This window comes from Mchenga conophoros, linkage group LG16, assembly GCF_057382185.1.
Source record: "Mchenga conophoros isolate Kocher_MC1m ecotype Shallow Benthic linkage group LG16, M_conophoros_male_GT1.1, whole genome shotgun sequence".
Taxonomy (NCBI): Eukaryota; Metazoa; Chordata; class Actinopteri; order Cichliformes; family Cichlidae; genus Mchenga; species Mchenga conophoros.
The window spans coordinates 12,156,672-12,175,078 of record NC_140541.1 but is presented as its reverse complement, the minus strand read 5'-3'; the positions used below and the strand labels follow the sequence as shown (position 1 = coordinate 12,175,078).

General features: G+C 40.2%; 1 protein-coding gene across 16 annotated transcripts in view; it reads left to right on the top strand.

The window, feature by feature from the left end:
* caska (calcium/calmodulin-dependent serine protein kinase a) overlaps window positions 1-18,407 on the top strand; it is a 162,495-nt gene that overhangs the window by 105,285 nt on the left and 38,803 nt on the right. For 12 of the 16 annotated variants that reach the window (XM_085250310.1, XM_085250308.1, XM_085250307.1 and 9 more), the window contains exons 6-12: window positions 232-334; window positions 4,692-4,867; window positions 5,928-6,050; window positions 10,464-10,547; window positions 10,675-10,774; window positions 11,178-11,195; window positions 11,977-12,098. In XM_085250310.1, coding sequence (XP_085106436.1) covers window positions 232-334; window positions 4,692-4,867; window positions 5,928-6,050; window positions 10,464-10,547; window positions 10,675-10,774; window positions 11,178-11,195; window positions 11,977-12,098 — 726 coding nt within the window. The remainder of the gene's footprint in view (window positions 1-231; window positions 335-4,691; window positions 4,868-5,927; window positions 6,051-10,463; window positions 10,548-10,674; window positions 10,775-11,177; window positions 11,196-11,976; window positions 12,099-18,407) is intronic. The other 4 variants (XM_085250311.1, XM_085250309.1, XM_085250303.1 and 1 more) reach the window with 1 other exon arrangement.

Below are 18,407 nucleotides of genomic sequence, written 5' to 3'. Positions count from 1 at the left end.
TGATCAAAAAAAGCAAAAGTCAACGTTGTATTTAAAATAACTGGAGTCGTATAAAGACACTACAGCAAACTTCCTACTCTGATCTTCCCACACTCTCAGTTATTTGTGTGTGGCCGTGGTGGGTGGTGGTTTGGGGTGTGTCTGGCTCGTTTAATGTCTGTTATTTATAGGAGAATTTCACTCTTTAATTTGCTAAAATCTCTGTTTCCTTCTCCATTCTCTCATTCTCAGCCTCACTGCGTGTTGCTGGCATCTAAAGAGAACTCGGCTCCAGTGAAGCTGGGCGGGTTTGGAGTGGCGATCCAGCTCGGAGAGTCAGGACTGGTGGCAGGAGGTACAGTAAACACCACAACACAGCGGGATTCTCCCTGCATGCCTTGTCACCATTTGTTTAGGGAGATTTTTATTTTTTCTGACTTGTGGGAAAAGTTCCACTAAGATGGGATCAAAGAGACAGAACACGTCTCTGCTCCATAATTGAACTTATTGTTGAAGACACCATTTAAACACTTGTGACATAAGGGACACAGGGTTTATGACTCTTGTGACATAAAGAAGAACTGAGAAAAACACATAGTTATGACGCATATCGATATAATTTAGAGTGACTTTCCCAGCATATTATATATAAATACTTTACTTGAAATTATAGAATATGATATTCATGATAACTGAGCGTGTACATTCATCAGTACATCATTAATAGGATCTGCCAAAAGTTTACTGGACATATTTTTTGCTTCCAATTTGGCTGACTGGAAACAATTACAAGCTGGAAACCATTTGAATTGTTTATTCATGGATTCCAGTTCATAAATAAACAACTTAAAACTACAACAGGCAGAAACCTGTCCTGAGCCCCAATGACCATTCACAGAGACAGTGCACTCCCCTGGGTGAAAGTCATGCCTTTAAGTCATTAAGCTACCACATCTCACTGGTAAAGAAGACTTTGGTTGGAGTGAAATAGTCAGTGAGCAAAAGTGAAATGACCAAGATGCTGTAGTATAAGATACAAGATATTTTAGCGCCTCCTTCATGTTCTTGAGCAGAGGATACTCTGGAGCGTTCTTTATATAAGGAAAGGCGATGTTGGCAAGTCAATTCTGTATTACTGTGTTACTCTTATGCATCGCTAATATGTGGATATTTTTTTAAATCTCAACAGCTGTTAAACCCACAGATGATTTGTAAAGATTATGGAGCTTCATTAGTTGTGTCCTGTGTGAAACACTTTGTAAGGTGGGTTTATCAGAGTGAATTAATGATTATAGTGATTATAACTCTTGGCAGCACGGTGCCACGGTGGTAGGGCTGCTCAATTAATCGAATTTTAATCACGATTACGATCTGGGCTTTCAACGATCATTAAAAATGACTGAGCCAATTATTAGCCCCTCCCTCATTTATCCGCGACACCTTAAAGGCCGGTCCGTGAAAATATTGTCGGGCATAAACCGGTCCGTGGCGCAAAAAAGGTTGGAGACCGCTGATTAAGAGGACCCGAGGGAAGCTCGGAAAGCTAAGCAGAAGTTATTTGGAGAGGAGAGTGACTGCTGTTGGTTGAAAAGACAGGTTAAAAAAAACTTCAGTGGTGTTGCACACTATTTTATATTATTTTTTTAAAGTCATTGTAACCCTTTAAAGCCGTCAGAGCAGCACGCTCCGTTTTGTGTAACTATTTTTTAAATCCCTGTAGAACCTGAACGCGTAAGCTAGCGCAATAATTTGTTTTGCACATGAAACCAGAGGAGTTGTACTTACATCTGATGCCATCAGCTTGTCCTCGGTCACGGTTTCCTTCCACATAAAGCTTTGCAAAAATTGCATAAAAAGCGCTTGCAGGAACAAAAACATAATATTCCAGAAACACGCTTTGCCGTTCCTATCAGCTGTTCGTAACACTTCCCACAGTGAAACAGACACTATCACATGTCCGCCATTTCCTGGCCGAAACCGGAAGTGATGTCATTTTCGCGGAAATTGTAGTTTTTTACTTGTAGGCCTTAAACCTATACTGGTCATGTTTGACTTTTCTGAATAGTTGCTGGGATGCTTAGAACTCAAATTGCACTGCTGGAAATAGTTTATTTTGATGGACGTGCTGTTTTCTTTGCAAATTTGCATCATAGGATTGTTTTTTCGTTTTTCCTGCAGTATATAAAAATTGATGTATCTCCAAAATAAAACTATGAAGACACTCAAAATAAATTTCCTGTTGTTGTAAACTATTTCTTGCAACTTTTTTTGTATTTAAAGCTTTGAGGGATAAACCTCTTATATTTCTCCAAGTAGAAATATATGTACAAAATACAAAAAACGATTTTCAATTTTTTTGTAGTTTATTGCACTTTTTTTGCAATTAATGTAGTTACTGTGGACTTAATGCATACATATTATTAAAATATGGGCTATAACAGTTGTATAGCAACTTGAAATGCTCCCACAAATGGCACTACAACATGAAAAAAAATAATATAAGCTCTGGCGGACTTGGTTCTATAGTAGGTCTTAAGGGTTAAATAAATATCGTCAAATAATCGAGATCTCAATTTCAGTGAAAATAATCGTGATTATCATTTTTGCCATAATCGAGCAGCCCTACACAGTGGTTAGCACTGTTGCCGCACAGCAAGAAGGTCCTGAGTTCAATTCCACCATCAGGCCGGGGTCTTTCTGTGTGGAGTTTGCATGTTCTCCCCGTGTTTGTGTGGGTTCCCTCCGGGTACTCCGGCTTCCTCCCACCGTCCAAAGACATGCAGCTTGTGGGGATAGGCTAATTGGATAATCCAAATTGCCACTAGGTGTGAATGTGCGAGTGAATGTGAGTGTGAATGGTTGTCTGTCTCTGTGTGTTAGCCCCTGCAACAGACTGGCGACCTGTCCAGGGTGTACCCTGCCTCTCGCCCTATGACAGCTGGGATAGGCTCCAGCGCCCCCCCGCGACCCTGAAGGAGAAGCGGAAGCGAATGGATGGATGGATAGTGATTATAACTCAATTTATATAGTTTTCTCCTCATTTTGGTGTTATTTAGAATTAATTTCACTTCAGAGATCCTAAATGCTTTAATAAAGGCGAGATTTAAAGTGTTTTCATCTTAATGATGTTAGTTAAAGCACAAAAATATGAGGGGACTGCAGAGTGGGTAATATTTGTTAATATAATAATGATATTTTTAAGTTGTAATGAATGAATTGAAATGAATGAATGCTAAATGAGTAATGGGGGAGCTAAATAGCTTGCAAAAGACAACACATTGAGAACACATGGATTTCCGTGGTGCATCTTTAGGAGATCATACTTTCAGCACATCGTGCTTTCAGGCAACCTGGGTAATTTCAGTCAGGAGCTGAAAGTCCTTTCCTTCACATCTTTTCTTGACTTTGTGATATTTTCCTCTAAATTTCAAGTTAAAGGCTTTTATGAAAAGAGATAGGATGCAATTGTTTGTTTGCTTAAAAGCAACCTCTCTTTTTAGGCTACCTCACCTGATCCAACCTGAAAGTGTACCCAGTCACAGCCCTAAAGCCTTAAAACACAGGAGGAGGTGCAGAATTCCACTTTCGGTCAAGAGCACTTAATACAGTTTAACACTCATGACACTGTGTTAAGATGGTATCAGTGTTTGTTCAATGATGCCAGAAACTGACAGCCGACTTGACTTTTAAATGGAGAGCTGTCACATGGAAATTTAATAATTTTTGCTTTTTAAGAATTCATCGTCAATCTGTACACACTACGCTTAAGGTATCAACTTGGTGAAAACATTGTGTACCATACCTCAGCTAGAAAAAGAAAATCAAGTCTGAGTAAAGCTCAAACTTTCCATGTGTGGGAGTGCTCATGGCAGAGGGAGGCTTCCTTTGTCAGGAGGTATACTGGCAACTTCCTTTATAGACTGCTGATCACAACCACATCTTGCTGATTTGGAATCAGTGTGTTGGTGCTGTTGCTAATTCTGACCAGACATTGGTTTTTGTGCTGGTTATTTCAGTTATTTCTGAGTCAGTAGTAACTCCCATGCACAGTAACTGATGTCCCGTACAAATGAAGTACCCGTTTTATGGGTCAGATTTTGTTCAGCATCTGTCAAATGCAGATGTCTAAAAGACTCACAGTCTTAACAGTTGTAGAATTTCTTAAACCTTTTAAATTAATTCATTTTAAATTAAAAGTCTTTACTTGGAGAGAAATGCACTGCTCAGCTGGCCTGTTTGACTGTTGAAACCAAAGTAATTAAACAGTTTTGCAGCATTTAAATTGCTGCAACTAACTTGGGATAACATCATAATTTTAGTTTCACTCTAATAAAGGACAGATAAAGTAGTAGACAGTATCAGCTACTGAGAACTTGTAAGAAATGTAAGAACGCTGCACATTAGAAACTGTCTTAGTTTTAAACCTGGATGAAAACCGTGCGCTTCCTAGTTTGCATCAAAATAGGAAGTCACCCAAAGTAAAGTATCATTTCCTCTTTTCACTTGATTGTGAGACATTACTTTCTGGTAGTTGGTAATTAGGGAAAAACAAAGGAAATAAAACTTGAACTACTTCCTTTTCAATTTCAGCAAACATAAGAATCGAAATGACTGGGGAACCAACAAGGAAGTTTCGCTGTGCGTGTTTTATTGTCAAAATGTTATTATTTTGGAACTGTTACCTGACTTGCACGCTCTGTTTGTAACTCCAGGTCGCGTAGGAACTCCCCACTTTATGGCCCCAGAGGTGGTGAAGAGAGAGCCGTATGGTAAACCCGTGGACGTGTGGGGCTGTGGCGTTATCCTCTTCATCCTCCTCTCGGGGTGTCTCCCTTTTTATGGCACCAAGGAACGTCTGTTTGAAGCCATCTGCAAGGGCAAATACAAGGTCAGGGTCCATTCAAAGTGCGGCCACAGTCTGAGCGCCGCTGTGTGTTCCTTATAAATCCTACAAAGACAAGAATCACCACATTAAGAGCAAACACTGTAGAGGTGGATTCATGCCTTATCTGGTAGATGTTTCAAAGTTCAGTCTCCTATTAAACTGCTCAAGAGCATTAATACTAACATTCATTACACATTCTCTTTAATAACAGCATTATTAATACTGGATGGAGCAGATGGCTGGGTCTGCTGAAGGTGTCTTCCTGTTAAAAGGGAGTTTTTCCTTCCCGCTATTGCCAAGTGATTGCTTCAATTTAATTCAGTTCAATTCAGTTGTATTTATACAGTGCCAAATCACAACAACATGGCCTCATGACCCTTTATATTGTCAGGTAGACCCTACAATAATACATACAGAGAATAACCCAACAATCATATGATGATTGCTTATAGGGCATCATCTGATTGTTGAACGTTTCTCTGTACTATTGTAGGGTCTTTACCTTACAAAATAAAGGCGACTGTTGCTGTAATTTGGCGCTATACAAATAAAATGGAATTAAATTATTTTTATGGAAACTAATCCTGTACCAAACACCCAACTTCTTTTAACCTGGAACTGTTGTCAAGTTGTGCATAATAATACGAATACCACTGAATATGATTTTGGCCTTTAACTTCTATCTGTTGGACTATTCACCTGTTTCTTAAAATGTTTTTTATGCCTGTGAAGCAACCTAAACCTTTATGAGATACTGGGCAATACAAATACAACTGAATTATATATATATATATAATTCAGTTGTGTGTGTGTGTGTGTGTGTGTGTGTGTGTGTGTGTGTGTGTGTGTGTGTGTGTGTGTGTGTGTGTGTGTGTATATATATATATATATATATTTATATATACTATCACACCCCACATAAATGGCCACTGGAGGGATTGCAGTATTTGGCTTCATTTATTATCCCCAGAGACTGCTGTATGTATAGCACAGGGACAAATGGACGATGCCAACATGACACTTATGATTTCATATTCCTGTTTTGGTATTTTTGTGTGTGTAGATGAATCCCCGCCAGTGGAATCACATCTCAGAGAGCGCTAAGGACTTGGTGAGGCGTATGCTGATGCTGGATCCCGCCGAGAGAATCACAGTCTACGAGGCTCTTAACCACCCCTGGCTCAAGGTACTGCAGGGCACTGAGAAACATCCCATGGTGGTTGGTGTTGTGAGATCTTAAAGTCTTTGTGTCAAATCTGATATAGTTTGACCATTATGCTGGGCTCCATTTTATCCCTTTGAGGAATAGTAAGCGTGCACTGACATGTATCCAAAGTTTTGACTTCTGTAAAACTTTTAGCCTTTTTTTGACACAAGTGGAATACTAATGCCACGTCGCCTGAAGTTGACACGCAATGATCAGTCAGCTATTCAAGCAGGAAAGCAATGACAGGAAGTGCCAGCTCAGTGGTGTTGGCGCTTGTCATGTGTTGTCAGAGGAAGCTTTTATTGTGTCTTCTTCTGTGGGCAGGGATGGAGGGGTACTTAAAAATGATTTCTTGACAATTCTGCCAAGGGACTTGGAATTCATCTGGAAGTGGTCTGACACATCAATCAAATCTCTGAGTTTTAAAGGACACCCCTACTTTCAGCGTTGCACTTTACTCCGTTATAGGTGTCCCTGATTTGCTAAAGTTTAGACACATCAGTGTTTGTCTGAGAGATCGAGCTGGAGCAGTGCAAGACTCTGTTTAGTGTTGATTGCGTTCCCCTTTTTAACAGAATGTCACACAAACCCACACAGTTGTGCAGTCCATGAAACCTAACCTGAATTCTTCTTTTTACCAAATTACATCAGAGGCAGAGAACCAAAAATGTGGCAAAACTCCCACTGCAGCTTTCTGACAGCCTGACGGCAACACAAACACTGTGAGGCAGCGCCATGTGGCTAATTAGCCAGAACCACGTTACTTAATAAGGTTCTGGCATAACGTTTTTGTTTGCAGCAGCCTGCCTGCAAGTGATGTTACTTTGTGTGATTTATTGTTCTCATCAGAACAGTACCTGATAAACATGCTACAGCGTTTGTTTAGCGCTAACAATAAGCCATGGGTCACTAAAAGTGTCAAATCCTGTTTAAGGAAAAAGAGACAGGCCTTTAAAGAGGGGGCTGTTACCGATTTTCAGACAGCCACCAAGGAAATGAAAATCGAGATCTTGAAAGCAAAACAGAGCTACAAAAACCTTCTTGAAAGCAAATTTGCTGCAAAAAATTTGGGGTCTGCCTGGACTTGTATGAAAACCATAGCAGGGTTTCAAAATCCCCAGAGCAGCAGTCAGGTCATTTTAGATGGTTTTAATTCAGACAGAGATTTTGCAAATGCTTTAAACATGTTTTATGCTCGTTTTAGTTCTTCTGATTTTAGCGAGGATATTTTGGAACTGAAACAGAAACTGAGAGATACTCAGCACTTTATCATTGAACTCAGCGATGTTAAAAAGGCCTTTCATACAGTCAATGTGAATAAGAGCCAGGGTCCTGATAATATTAGTGGCCGCCTAATTAAATCTTGTGCTGATGAACTCAGTCCTATATTTCAGGTTATTTTTAACAAATCCTTGCAAACACAACATGTGCCCTCTCTTTGGAAAGAAGCAGTCGTGGTTCCTGTCCCTAAATCTAGTCGTCCAAAAATTCTAAACGACTTCAGGCCTGTTGCCCTCACTTCAGTTGTCATGAAAGTCTTTGAAAAAATCATCAGAAATGTGATTATGAAAGAGACTGAAGGTCAGCTGGATCCAATGCAGTTTGCATACAGGCCCAACAGAGGAGTGGAGGACGCACTTTTGACTTTACTAAATCTAATTCTTAAACATGTAGAGAGTAAAGGGACTTTTGCAAGACTTCTTTTCATTGATTTTTCTTCGGCTTTTAATACAATACAGCCCCATATTTTAATTAAAAGACTTTTAGAACAGTTTGAAATCAGGAAAAACCTGGTGGGCTGGATTTTAGATTTTCTAACTGACAGGTCACAAAGAGTGAGAATAAATGGGGTTCTGTCTGACCCAGTGTTCTCCTCCACAGGTTCTCCTCAAGGCTGCGTCCTATCGCCCTTATTATTCACTCTCTATACAAACATGTGTCAGGGCAGACATGAAAACAGGGTCATTATTAAATATGCAGATGACTCTGTTATTGTCAGCTTACTGAAAGAGGGTGAAATTAACCACGGTCCAGTCATTGATGACTTTGTTCAGTGGTGTGAGGAGTCTTATCTCCAGCTGAACATATCTAAAACAAAAGACATGGTTGTTGATTTTAGGAAACAACAAAATGGGCACGGAGTCACTTTAATTAAAGGTCAGAAAATAGAGCAAGTACAATCATATAAATATCTTGGGACCATAATCAATGAAAAACTGAACTTTGATCAAAATTGCAAATCAGTTTGTAAAAAGGGTCACCAGCACCTTTATTGCCTTAGGAAACTTGTTCATTTCCACATTGACCAAAAAATTTTAACTTTGTTTTATCGTTCTTTTATTGAGTCTGTTTTATCCTTTTGTTTGGTGGCATGGTTTGGTCAGACCTCTGTCACAGAGAAAAACTCTCTAAATCAGATAGTGAGATGGTCCAGTCGTCTGATAGGTGAGCCACAGTCTTGTTTAGCCTCCCTGTACTCTAAGCAGGTACAGAGGATGGCTTTATCAATCCTTAAAAATGGTTCCCATCCTCTAAGGGGTGAATTTCAGCTTCTTCCCTCAGGACGGAGGTTTCTATTTCCAAGATGCAGGACAAAGCGTTATAAAAATAGCTTTGTCCCCGTTGCTGTCACTGAATTAAATAAGAACTGTTTTTGATTCGAAATATTAAAGTATGTGTCACAGTGAGTTTTATATATTTACTAGGTATGTGTGTTTTTAAAGGGATGTCAAATGCTGTCATTTTTCTGTAAAGCAAATTTACCTTGCCTTTAGGTATAAATAAAGTTACCTTACCTTACCTTACCTTGTTTACTTGTACCTTTAACCTGTTTCCACATATAATCTGGAATATAGATTTTAAAATGCACATAGGTTTTTACACCTGAAGAGTTCTTTTTGGAAGTTGCATCAGAAAACATCCAGCCACATTTTGCCACTTATACCCTCCAAAGTCTGTCGTAAGATGTTGAAGACATTTAATTACTCTCAGTTCAGCGATCTGCTCCTGCTGTGCATCTGCCATCACACGTAGAGTTTTCAAATCAAATCACTTTCATTGTCACATCACATGTGCAGGTACATTGGTACAGCACATGTGAGTGAAATTCTTGTGTGCGAGCTTCACAAGCAACAGAGTTGTGCAAAATACAATAATGTAAACAAGCAAAATACAAGAATGGCTACATCTGAAACTAATAAATATATGTACAATATATAATAGTATATGCATTTCTGGATGTGTATACTAAATATTTTTCTACGTGTGTGTGTGTGTGTGTGTGTGTGTGTGTGTGTGTGTGTGTGTGTGTGTGTACACATATTTTACAAATTAAATAGAGTAAACAATAAATAAAATATATAAAAATATACAGAGTTGAGACATGTGCAGAACAGTGGCATTACTGTACAGTATGGAGTGCATAATGTTAAAGTTCCAGTAGTGAAGGTGAGGTGTCTATGACGTGTTCAGCAGTCTGATGGCCTGATGGAAGAAGCTGTCTCTCAGTCTGCTGGTACGGGACCGGATGCTGCAGAACCTCCTTCCTGATGGAAGTAGTCTGAACAGTTTATGGCTGGGGTGACTGGAGTCCTTGATGATCCTCCCCGCTTTCCTCAGGCACCGCTTCCTGTAGATGTCAATGAAACATAGAAAAGAAGAACAGAGTGCATATGTTAATAGAGCAGCAAGCATCATAACATATTGCAACATAGAAGTGATCGAAGCTGTAACAGGCCACATTGCTGCAACATGTGGCTTTCTTGAAAGCCTAAGGTTTGACTGCAACCACATTACTTTAATTCATGCTTTAGCCTTTAACTGAACTTTCTGTTGCAGTGCATTGTGGGTAATGTAAGTGCTAGTTTTGGGCGAGGAAATGTTTGGAATAAAGAGACTGTCCACCACGAGTCTGGGAAAATTTCAAGAGTACAAAATTAAATTATTGGACAATTTTTATTAGATTTGCAAGAGAACATGGACAAGCCTTCATCTTCCCAGGTGGATTCTTTATTTCCTCAGAGTATGAACACTGTACAGATTGTGTGATCTGTGGGTTAGCTGGTCTTGCTTTGATCCCAGTGGATTTTACTACCATTTATATCTGCATAACAGTTTGGGGGGTTTTGTTCCTTGTCCTCCAGGTACAGACAACATTTTAATTTCAGGTGTGAATGAATTATTTAGTCCATACATAATGCATGTCCTTTAACACACCCTTTTTCATTTGACCTTCTCTGACTGGTAAAAGCCCACTGCTTTCAAAGTGTAGTGTCCAATAAATGGTCCATGCTATAATGACAGTGCCAAACATGGCTCAGCAGAATCATCCCAGTGTAAGAAGTCAGTTTAAGCTCGTGTAAGCAATTTTCCTCTCTGTGTTTTCTTTCTAAGGAGAGGGATCGGTATGCCTACAAAATCCACCTGCCGGAAACCGTGGAGCAGCTGAGAAAGTTCAACGCCAGGAGGAAGCTCAAGGTTTAATATTACAATATCATATTGTAATATTCAAGACTTCTGTTCATGATATCATCTCAGTGTGTATTGATGATATACGTAGCTGGGGCCACAGATGCACGTGCTCATGTTCCTGCTGTGGTTTCAGGGGGCCGTGCTAGCTGCAGTGTCCAGTCACAAGTTCAACTCCTTCTACGGAGATCCACCCGAGGAACTCCAAGACTTCTCCGATGATCCCACATCCTCAGGTAGACAAAGACACAGAAGTCAAACTCTTCTTTGTTGTCTTTTTGGCTAAATAATCACACGTTCTCCGTCTAATTTCCTTCCTCTTTTTTTCATGTTTGAGTTCTCCTTTCTCTGTAAGGCCCTGTGCAGGTTGTTACAAGAAAGTTTGTGCAACAAGCTCTTAAATATACACCAAAGACAAGAGCTGTAATCAGAGGATCTACTGAGTATCTCTTTATGAAGATTAAGTCTCATACAGATTCCAGCAACTGAAAACACAAATCATTTCCAGTTTATCAGTGTTAATCTCAGAGGCACTTGTGAAGCAACTGCTTCTGAATGTTTAAATGTTGATGGCAGCATATGCACAATGCCAATGTTTTCATTTTTTGTGTATTTTTCTTAATGCTTCCCACATGCTAGGACTGCTAGCAGCAGAACGTAGGTACCTGTTTGTTCTCTCTGTGCTGTGCTTTGTAGTAGTTTGTGTAGCCCTGTCACCATAACTGCCTTTGCTATTTGATATGTTGTTTCACATTTAACTGTTAAAAGCAAGTTTGTTGTGGCCATTTTATGCCACCTAAAATAAACGATTAGATGTTGTGTCCTGGAATGGTAGTGCCAGTCCTGCTGTTTATTCTGGCACGATCCCTGAAGTGTAGTTATTTTTATATTACAAACCCACACTTAAACACAGGAGCTGTTATAACAGTTTAGAGGTCATTGCCCGTGTATGAGGAGTGATCACAACCTTACTTGATATCAAATTAGTCTCTTTTTAAAAAATCTTCTTGTGCCCCTCCTCTAAGGCTTGTTCTGTCCCATTGCACATGTATGCATTGTGCGCTGTGTAGTAAATTCAACTTAAGTCTTGTAACTCTGATAAGTAGAAGAAACTAAATTAGATTCTGTTTTTGAAATAGATATTTTCTCTAAATGAGCTGTGCACCTGCCCACTACGATAATCTCACGCTGAGGGACGAGTTCACACAGACAGCCCTGATGATCTTAAAGTAGAGATGTGCTAAATTTAAATCGGCCAAAGTTTTGGTGGCTGAGGAACTGAACTGTAGAACAGTATTGAAAAGAAATGGAGGTCATTATTGTGACAGACCTAATCGAAAGTGCAGCCAGGCTGAATAACTGAGAAACTGTTTTGGCGCTTGAGAGCTGTGCAGATTTGCTGAGTGACTGATGGACTTCTGACGTGCGTGCTTTGCAGGTGCTGTGTCTCAGGTGTTGGACAGTTTAGAGGAGATCCACGCTTTGACGGACTGCAGTGAAAAAGATTTAGATTTCCTCCACAGTGTTTTCCAGGACCAGCATCTACACACACTGCTCGATGTAAGTGTCACACAAGCAAATGAGCGATTGTCAACACTTCACTCTAACAGCTGGAACAGTGGGAGATAGTGTGTTTTATTTTTGTTGTTGTATTTTTCCATTAATAGTTTTTTTTTTTTTAAATATTATTTATAAAAAATGAAACTTTAATATCATTTTCTGGTATTTGGTTTACAGTTGACTGTGCGTCGTTAACTGTAAGGATGGGAGTTTTGTGCAGATCGCACAGTGATGTGTGAACTGCGTGAACTGAGCCTAAGCTAAAAATAGACATTGAGAACTAGCTCTGTTCCAGGTCATTGTCACTCAGATGATTATTCCAAAAGCATGCACAAATGTTAGATGTATAGCCAGATGTCCATTTTATTTCAGTTGCATCCCCTTATTTTAAAGAGTCCACTGTGGTTGCCTTTCATAGCCTACAAATCCAACGTTAGGCTGTTGCAGTGCACGGAAACTTCTGCACCCATTCTATCGCACATGAAGCTTGATCTAAAGATGTATTAATAACCCTGTAAATGTCAAAGGAGCTTGCAAAGAAAAGCGTCTGGACTTCTTTAAGTTGCTTGAAGACGTTTCACCTCTCATCCGAGAAGCTTCTTCAGTTCTAAGGTCAAATGGTGGAGAGTCCCAGATATAAACCTAGTGGGAGTGTCCCCCCACAGAGGGACAAAGGACCCCCTGATGATCCTCTAATCGCCTGAGCCAAGGTGTGAAACTGGGTGTGGGTCCCAATCAGCCAGGGTTTTGGGTGAGCTCATTGTGAAACCTGGCCCCACCTTATCATGCGAATTCCTGAGGTCAGATGGCCCAGGATGTGAGTGGGCGTTCAGGCGTCTGGGGAGGGAACTCAAAACTGGATTATAGATGGCAGAGAGTTGGTGTCATAAACCAACCAATCCGTAAATCGCGGATGAGAGGTGAAACGTCTTCAAGCAACTTAAAGAAGTCCGGACGCTTTTCTTTGCAAGCTCCTTTGACTACGATGACCTGGATGACTGAGAACCTTCACAGACAACCCTGTAAATGTGTTTTTCGATACTTCAGTAAATATGTGGACCTGTTTTTGTTTTTCTTCTTTACTTGCATTGTACTTGCTGTAATTTTACTGGCTGACAGAAATTCATTGTTCTATCCTTTCATCTCCACTTTAAACAGCTGTCAAGCAGAAACATTAGGGATTATTCCACTTAGTGCTTTTAAGGAATCTTAGGTTTACAAGAAATCCTTTAATACACTGCTCAAAAAAGAATTCAGGAACACTTTGAAAACACATCACATAGGGCTGCTCGATTATGGCAAAAATGATAATCACGATTATTTTCACTGAAATTGAGATCTCGATTATTTGACGATATTTATTTAACAATAACAATGTGTTGAATAATGGCTTTAAAGATTGTCAAAAAATAATACTGATAACAGTGCAAATGTTTGCAATATAAAAAATAAATTAAAAATGTAAACATCTATGTTTAGTGAACTTTGCAGTGTTGCTCTGTGGTGCAGCACGACACCGTAGCAAAGTTTACACACGTCTGACTCCACGAACCCATAATGTTTCCAACCACTGAAGGTTTTTTTTACCTCTCTTTTCAACCAACGGCAGTCACTCTCCTCTCCAAATAACTTCTGCTTAGCTTTCCGAGCTTCCCTCGGGTCCTCTTAATTGTTGTGACGCGTGTTCGAAATGCAGAGAGGTGCGCTCGATTTGCCACACGGAGCAGCGCGAGAGTAAAGCACGAGGGAGGTGCTAATAATCGGCTCAGTCATTTTTAATGATCATTGAAAGCCCAGATCGTAATTTAGATTAAAATTTGATTAATTGAGCAGCCCTAACATCACATGTAAAGTACAGTGTGTTAATACACAGAAACTGTTGATAAGCCCAGCTGCTCCTATGAAATCGTCACTTAATACTACAGCTCTGTTTTACTGTGAAACAATTTCCACAGCCTCTTCTTACAGGTGTTGTTAACAAAGACCTTTTTAAAAATATGTGTTTCTTACTGCTACATAATCATGTGTTATAAACTTTATTACCTCTTTATTCTGCTGCTCGTCTGTGAGTTTGGTTTGGACAGAGCAGCCACTCTTTCTGCAGCGAGGGGATTTGGAAGCAGCCTCACGCATGAATATTAAAGCCTTTTTCTGCTCATTTCCAGCTCTGCATTTTTTTTAACTTTGGCCTCTGATAGTGAAGTTTTGCATTATTCATAGTTCAATTTAATGTTTTAGGGTTGAACAGCAGGTGTGTGCAGCGTCTGTGGTCAGGGACAGTACTGTATTATAAAAGGGATAGGTCCTCTCTGTGATATCATACACAGGTTAGTGTAGAAAAAAAGTGTGTGAAATGGATCATTTAGAGCAGACAGAAGCCTGAGCTTTTGACGTACAGCCATAACTTGTACAGCTATGGCTTTCAAACTTTACATGTTTAATATAGGCATGAACTTTTGTAACAATAAATAAAAGACAGAAAATAAGGAAAAGCCTAACAGGTCCACTGTAAACATGCTTTGGGTTTTAGGAAAGCATTTAGTGCCCCCATTCCACTACTGTGATGTACCTCACAACCAGTGTTTTTGGAGGGGGCACAATGTCTTTGTGGAAATAACCCCTTAATAAGATTCAGTCATTGCTTGTGATATAAGGCATAAATAGCATCTTTCCACACACGGGGATGCTCTTTCCTCTGGAGGCATTATGAAAAGGTCATGTTGTTTTTTAAGATGTGTCCTTAACACAGCAGCAGCAGCAGCAGCTCGCTTGGACTTGACAAATGGTCCGGTTGCTGCTTGTTTCCGTGACTCAGGGATGTTGACAGAAACATCTGAGTCGTAGGTGACAGCAGCAGACCGTGACCTACAACTGGTGCGCCACATTCAAACCGTATTGGGTCACAAAATCGCAGCACAGGGGCCAGACCACATTTAAGATTTAGTTGGACTCCGAGCACATCATTTTGCCTTTGAGGCAGCTGTGCTTTCTCTTCCTTTGATCCACTTTGTTTAGTCTGATTTCTGCGCTGTAGTTTGTTAAACTGAAAAAGCCGGTGTGAGCGGTGTTTTTATAGTAAATGAGGCACATCATTAAGTGAAAGATAATTACAATGAATATGAGCAAATGCCAGTTAATGTGCTCTGTGTTGAGATTTAGCTCAGCTACTTTAATACACATATTTCTGCATTTAAAACAAATTGGTTAAAATCAATGGGAGAATTTAACTTAGGATTTGACTCAAAGTAGGATTGATTGGTCAGCTCTCAGGACTGTTTTGGCCAATTATGTGTTTAGTTATTTTCGCTCTAAAGTACAAGTGTGGACAAATCTTTAGATACACTTCATCATTTAAAAGACAAACTCTTGTAACTAATGGTATCCCCTTAATATTTTTCCATATTTAGCATGGACACCAAAGATGGTACCCTTAATTTAATATCTTCCGGAGAACCATTGAACTTTTATGGGGATTTCCTTCCACTTTGGAGCTAAAAGAGGCCACCCAAACACATGAGATATCAGTGGAAAGCCCAGGATGTCCTCTATTTAGTACATCAGGACTTAGTAGGATAGCTCAAATAAGTCAAAAGATATAGACCAAAACCAAATGTCCACAGTGTGACATAAATGTATAGGCTGGTTCTCGGGAGAATATTTTGTAGGACCACCTTTTGCAGCAACTGCCCAAGCTGTCTCAGCTTTGAAGGCCAGCGTCTCCAAGCTCCAGTTTTCAGAGTAGGCATGGTGTTCTTTAATTTTTTCCTTCTGTAAACACAGAGCTCATCTGAAAGGTCAAAGGCTCCAGTTTCATCTCATCTGACAAAAGGACATCCTCCCAGAAGCTTTTGGGCTCATCAGCATGCATTTTGGTGCATTCCTGTTTTTGATGTTCATTAGTGTTCAAAATTAAACAGATGGTGTGATAAGAACACACTGGTTCGTTGGTTTTGGATGATTTCGTTGCTCTTGTTCAATCATCCAGACCATGCTTCTGATCAACCTGGTCTTGCATTTCCTCTTGAGTCCCAGGAGGTTGACCACAGTCTCATTAACCTTCTAATTTGCTATTGTCAACTTTGGTCACAAGAACATGAAGCTGCTTGGAGATTGTCTTATGGCCTTTGTCTTTAACATTGCTATCTATAGAACTCCTCAACCAGCTCTCTCCTTTGCTTTCTCTCATCCATGTTCACTGTACACAATGATATCAAACTACAGTTGCATGTTTTTGCCTACAAATAGGCCGTACAGCAGCATTTGTTTTGATAATTGTACTCTATTACATCCCAAAGATAATACAGGTATATATTTGATAACTGCTTTTAACTGAACCATTTTTCAGGAGAAATGAAGCATTGTTTCAATGACAAATGACAAATTTGTCCACATCTTTGAATATACAGTTTCCAGTCAACAGTGCCAAGCCCTTTTACAAACACTCTGTGTTGTAAGCAGCTCAAATACAATAACATGAAACAGTCAAACATGCATCTCTCCTGTTCACCCACACTTTCACACCCCAGCCCTGCTCTGAGGAGGGGGAGTTAGGAAAGGACAGAGCATCACAGGCCAGCCTCGGTCATTGAAAATAAACAATGGCTGGTATTGTCAGGCCTCAGTGCCATTCACAGCAAGCGCACCCTTCATCACTGTATGCGCGGCTCAAAGTCGCCTGCACATCGAGGGAATACACAAAATCCTGAAGACGGTGAACGGATGGAGCCTCCTGGCTTACAAAACTCATGTCTGTGTGTTTGCGATCTATTGGCTGTGTTTTTGTGACACTACACTTTCTGTCTTTTGGGTGAGTTTGTTGTCTTCCGTTTTTTTTCCCTTCATCTGATGTGTTAGCACAAAGAGTTTTGTCAAGACATGCCTCAAGCTAATTCGAAGTCAACCCGACATCCCCCAGTGTGTGTTTCTGGTGTTTGACATGTATAATGAGGCATTTTAGTCGAGTGCATTTGTATTTGTATTTTTCTTTTTTCTTTTTTCCTCGTGTATCCGAAACTCCTCAGGCTTTCGAGCTAATGGAGGCGAGGAAAAAGAAGTTACCCTCAAGGAACTGATGTCTGCATTTACTTGTCACTAATAAGAAATGAGGAAATCGCACTGTTTCTCATCATAAAATAAGAGCCGTCGCTTGTTTGTCGTGGCTGTTGCCACATGCACACGCCGTCACGAGATCATGATCGAATGTGTGCCTGTGTGTGACAGCTGTAACAGTGAAATCTGCATCTGTGCACATATCTTTGAGTGTCTCGTTGGTTGGTTTGTCTTTTGTTACCCTTAATTCAGACTTCGGTCTTTGCTACACTTTTATGTAAAACTCCATCAGAGGTCAGCTCACGATTGCTTAACACTCAACAAAACCAGGAAGATGTTGAAAGCATGAGGACATGAGCGCAGTAAATATGCGTAAATGCTCAGTGGCTGCGGACGGCGTGTGGCACAGCACGCACTCGTGGTGCCAACCGCCATTCAGGTTTCCTGAGGAGTGTGCTGTTTGTCTTTTGAGGAGTTTGTTCAAAAAGAATTGGATACAAATGCACTCTTGAGATGTGTGCGTGCAATCTGTGTAGGTTTCTTTTGGGGCTTTTTTTTTTCCTGGCGATGTCAGGTTGTCACAGCGGTACTGCTATTGACTCACAGTCCCTCCTCTCCTACGTCTCTCTTCCTTTGTCTGCCAGCCCTCATTCCAGTTTAGAGGACTGATGTCCATGTGTGGATGAACCATTAGAAACTTACAGGAATGTACCAGATGTGTCTTACAACTCATTCCTTGCGATAGCTGATGTTTTCTCGTTTCCCCCTACAGCTCTATAATGGAAAGAAGTCACTGTTCCCTTATCCAGAACTAAAATTAACACTGCATTCCAGATTTGTGTGTCATTACTGAGCCTCACCAACGCTACAAATAAAGGCTGTTCTTTATTAATATGTATGTGGAAACATTGTTACCCTGTGCAAAAAAGTGCATATGTAAAATTGGATTTATGAATCATGCACACCAGCCTGTTGTGCCTACCCAGGCTTTTCTTAACCACCTGAACCAACAGGTTTGTGCATTCAGTCTACATACCATCTGCATATTTCCACACTTCTATTTCTCTATATAAAAAAAAAAAATTAACCTGGAGGTGAAGCGGAAACAGTGATGATAATGTTGTAAGAGAGAAGGCTGCACCGCTGAGACAGGAAGGCAGGAGAAAGTCAGACTGAAGAGACTGAAACAATTAAGTGGATGCCAGAAGAAGCACAGCTTTGTGTTCCCACTGGAGCCATGGCATTTGAAACCAAAAAATA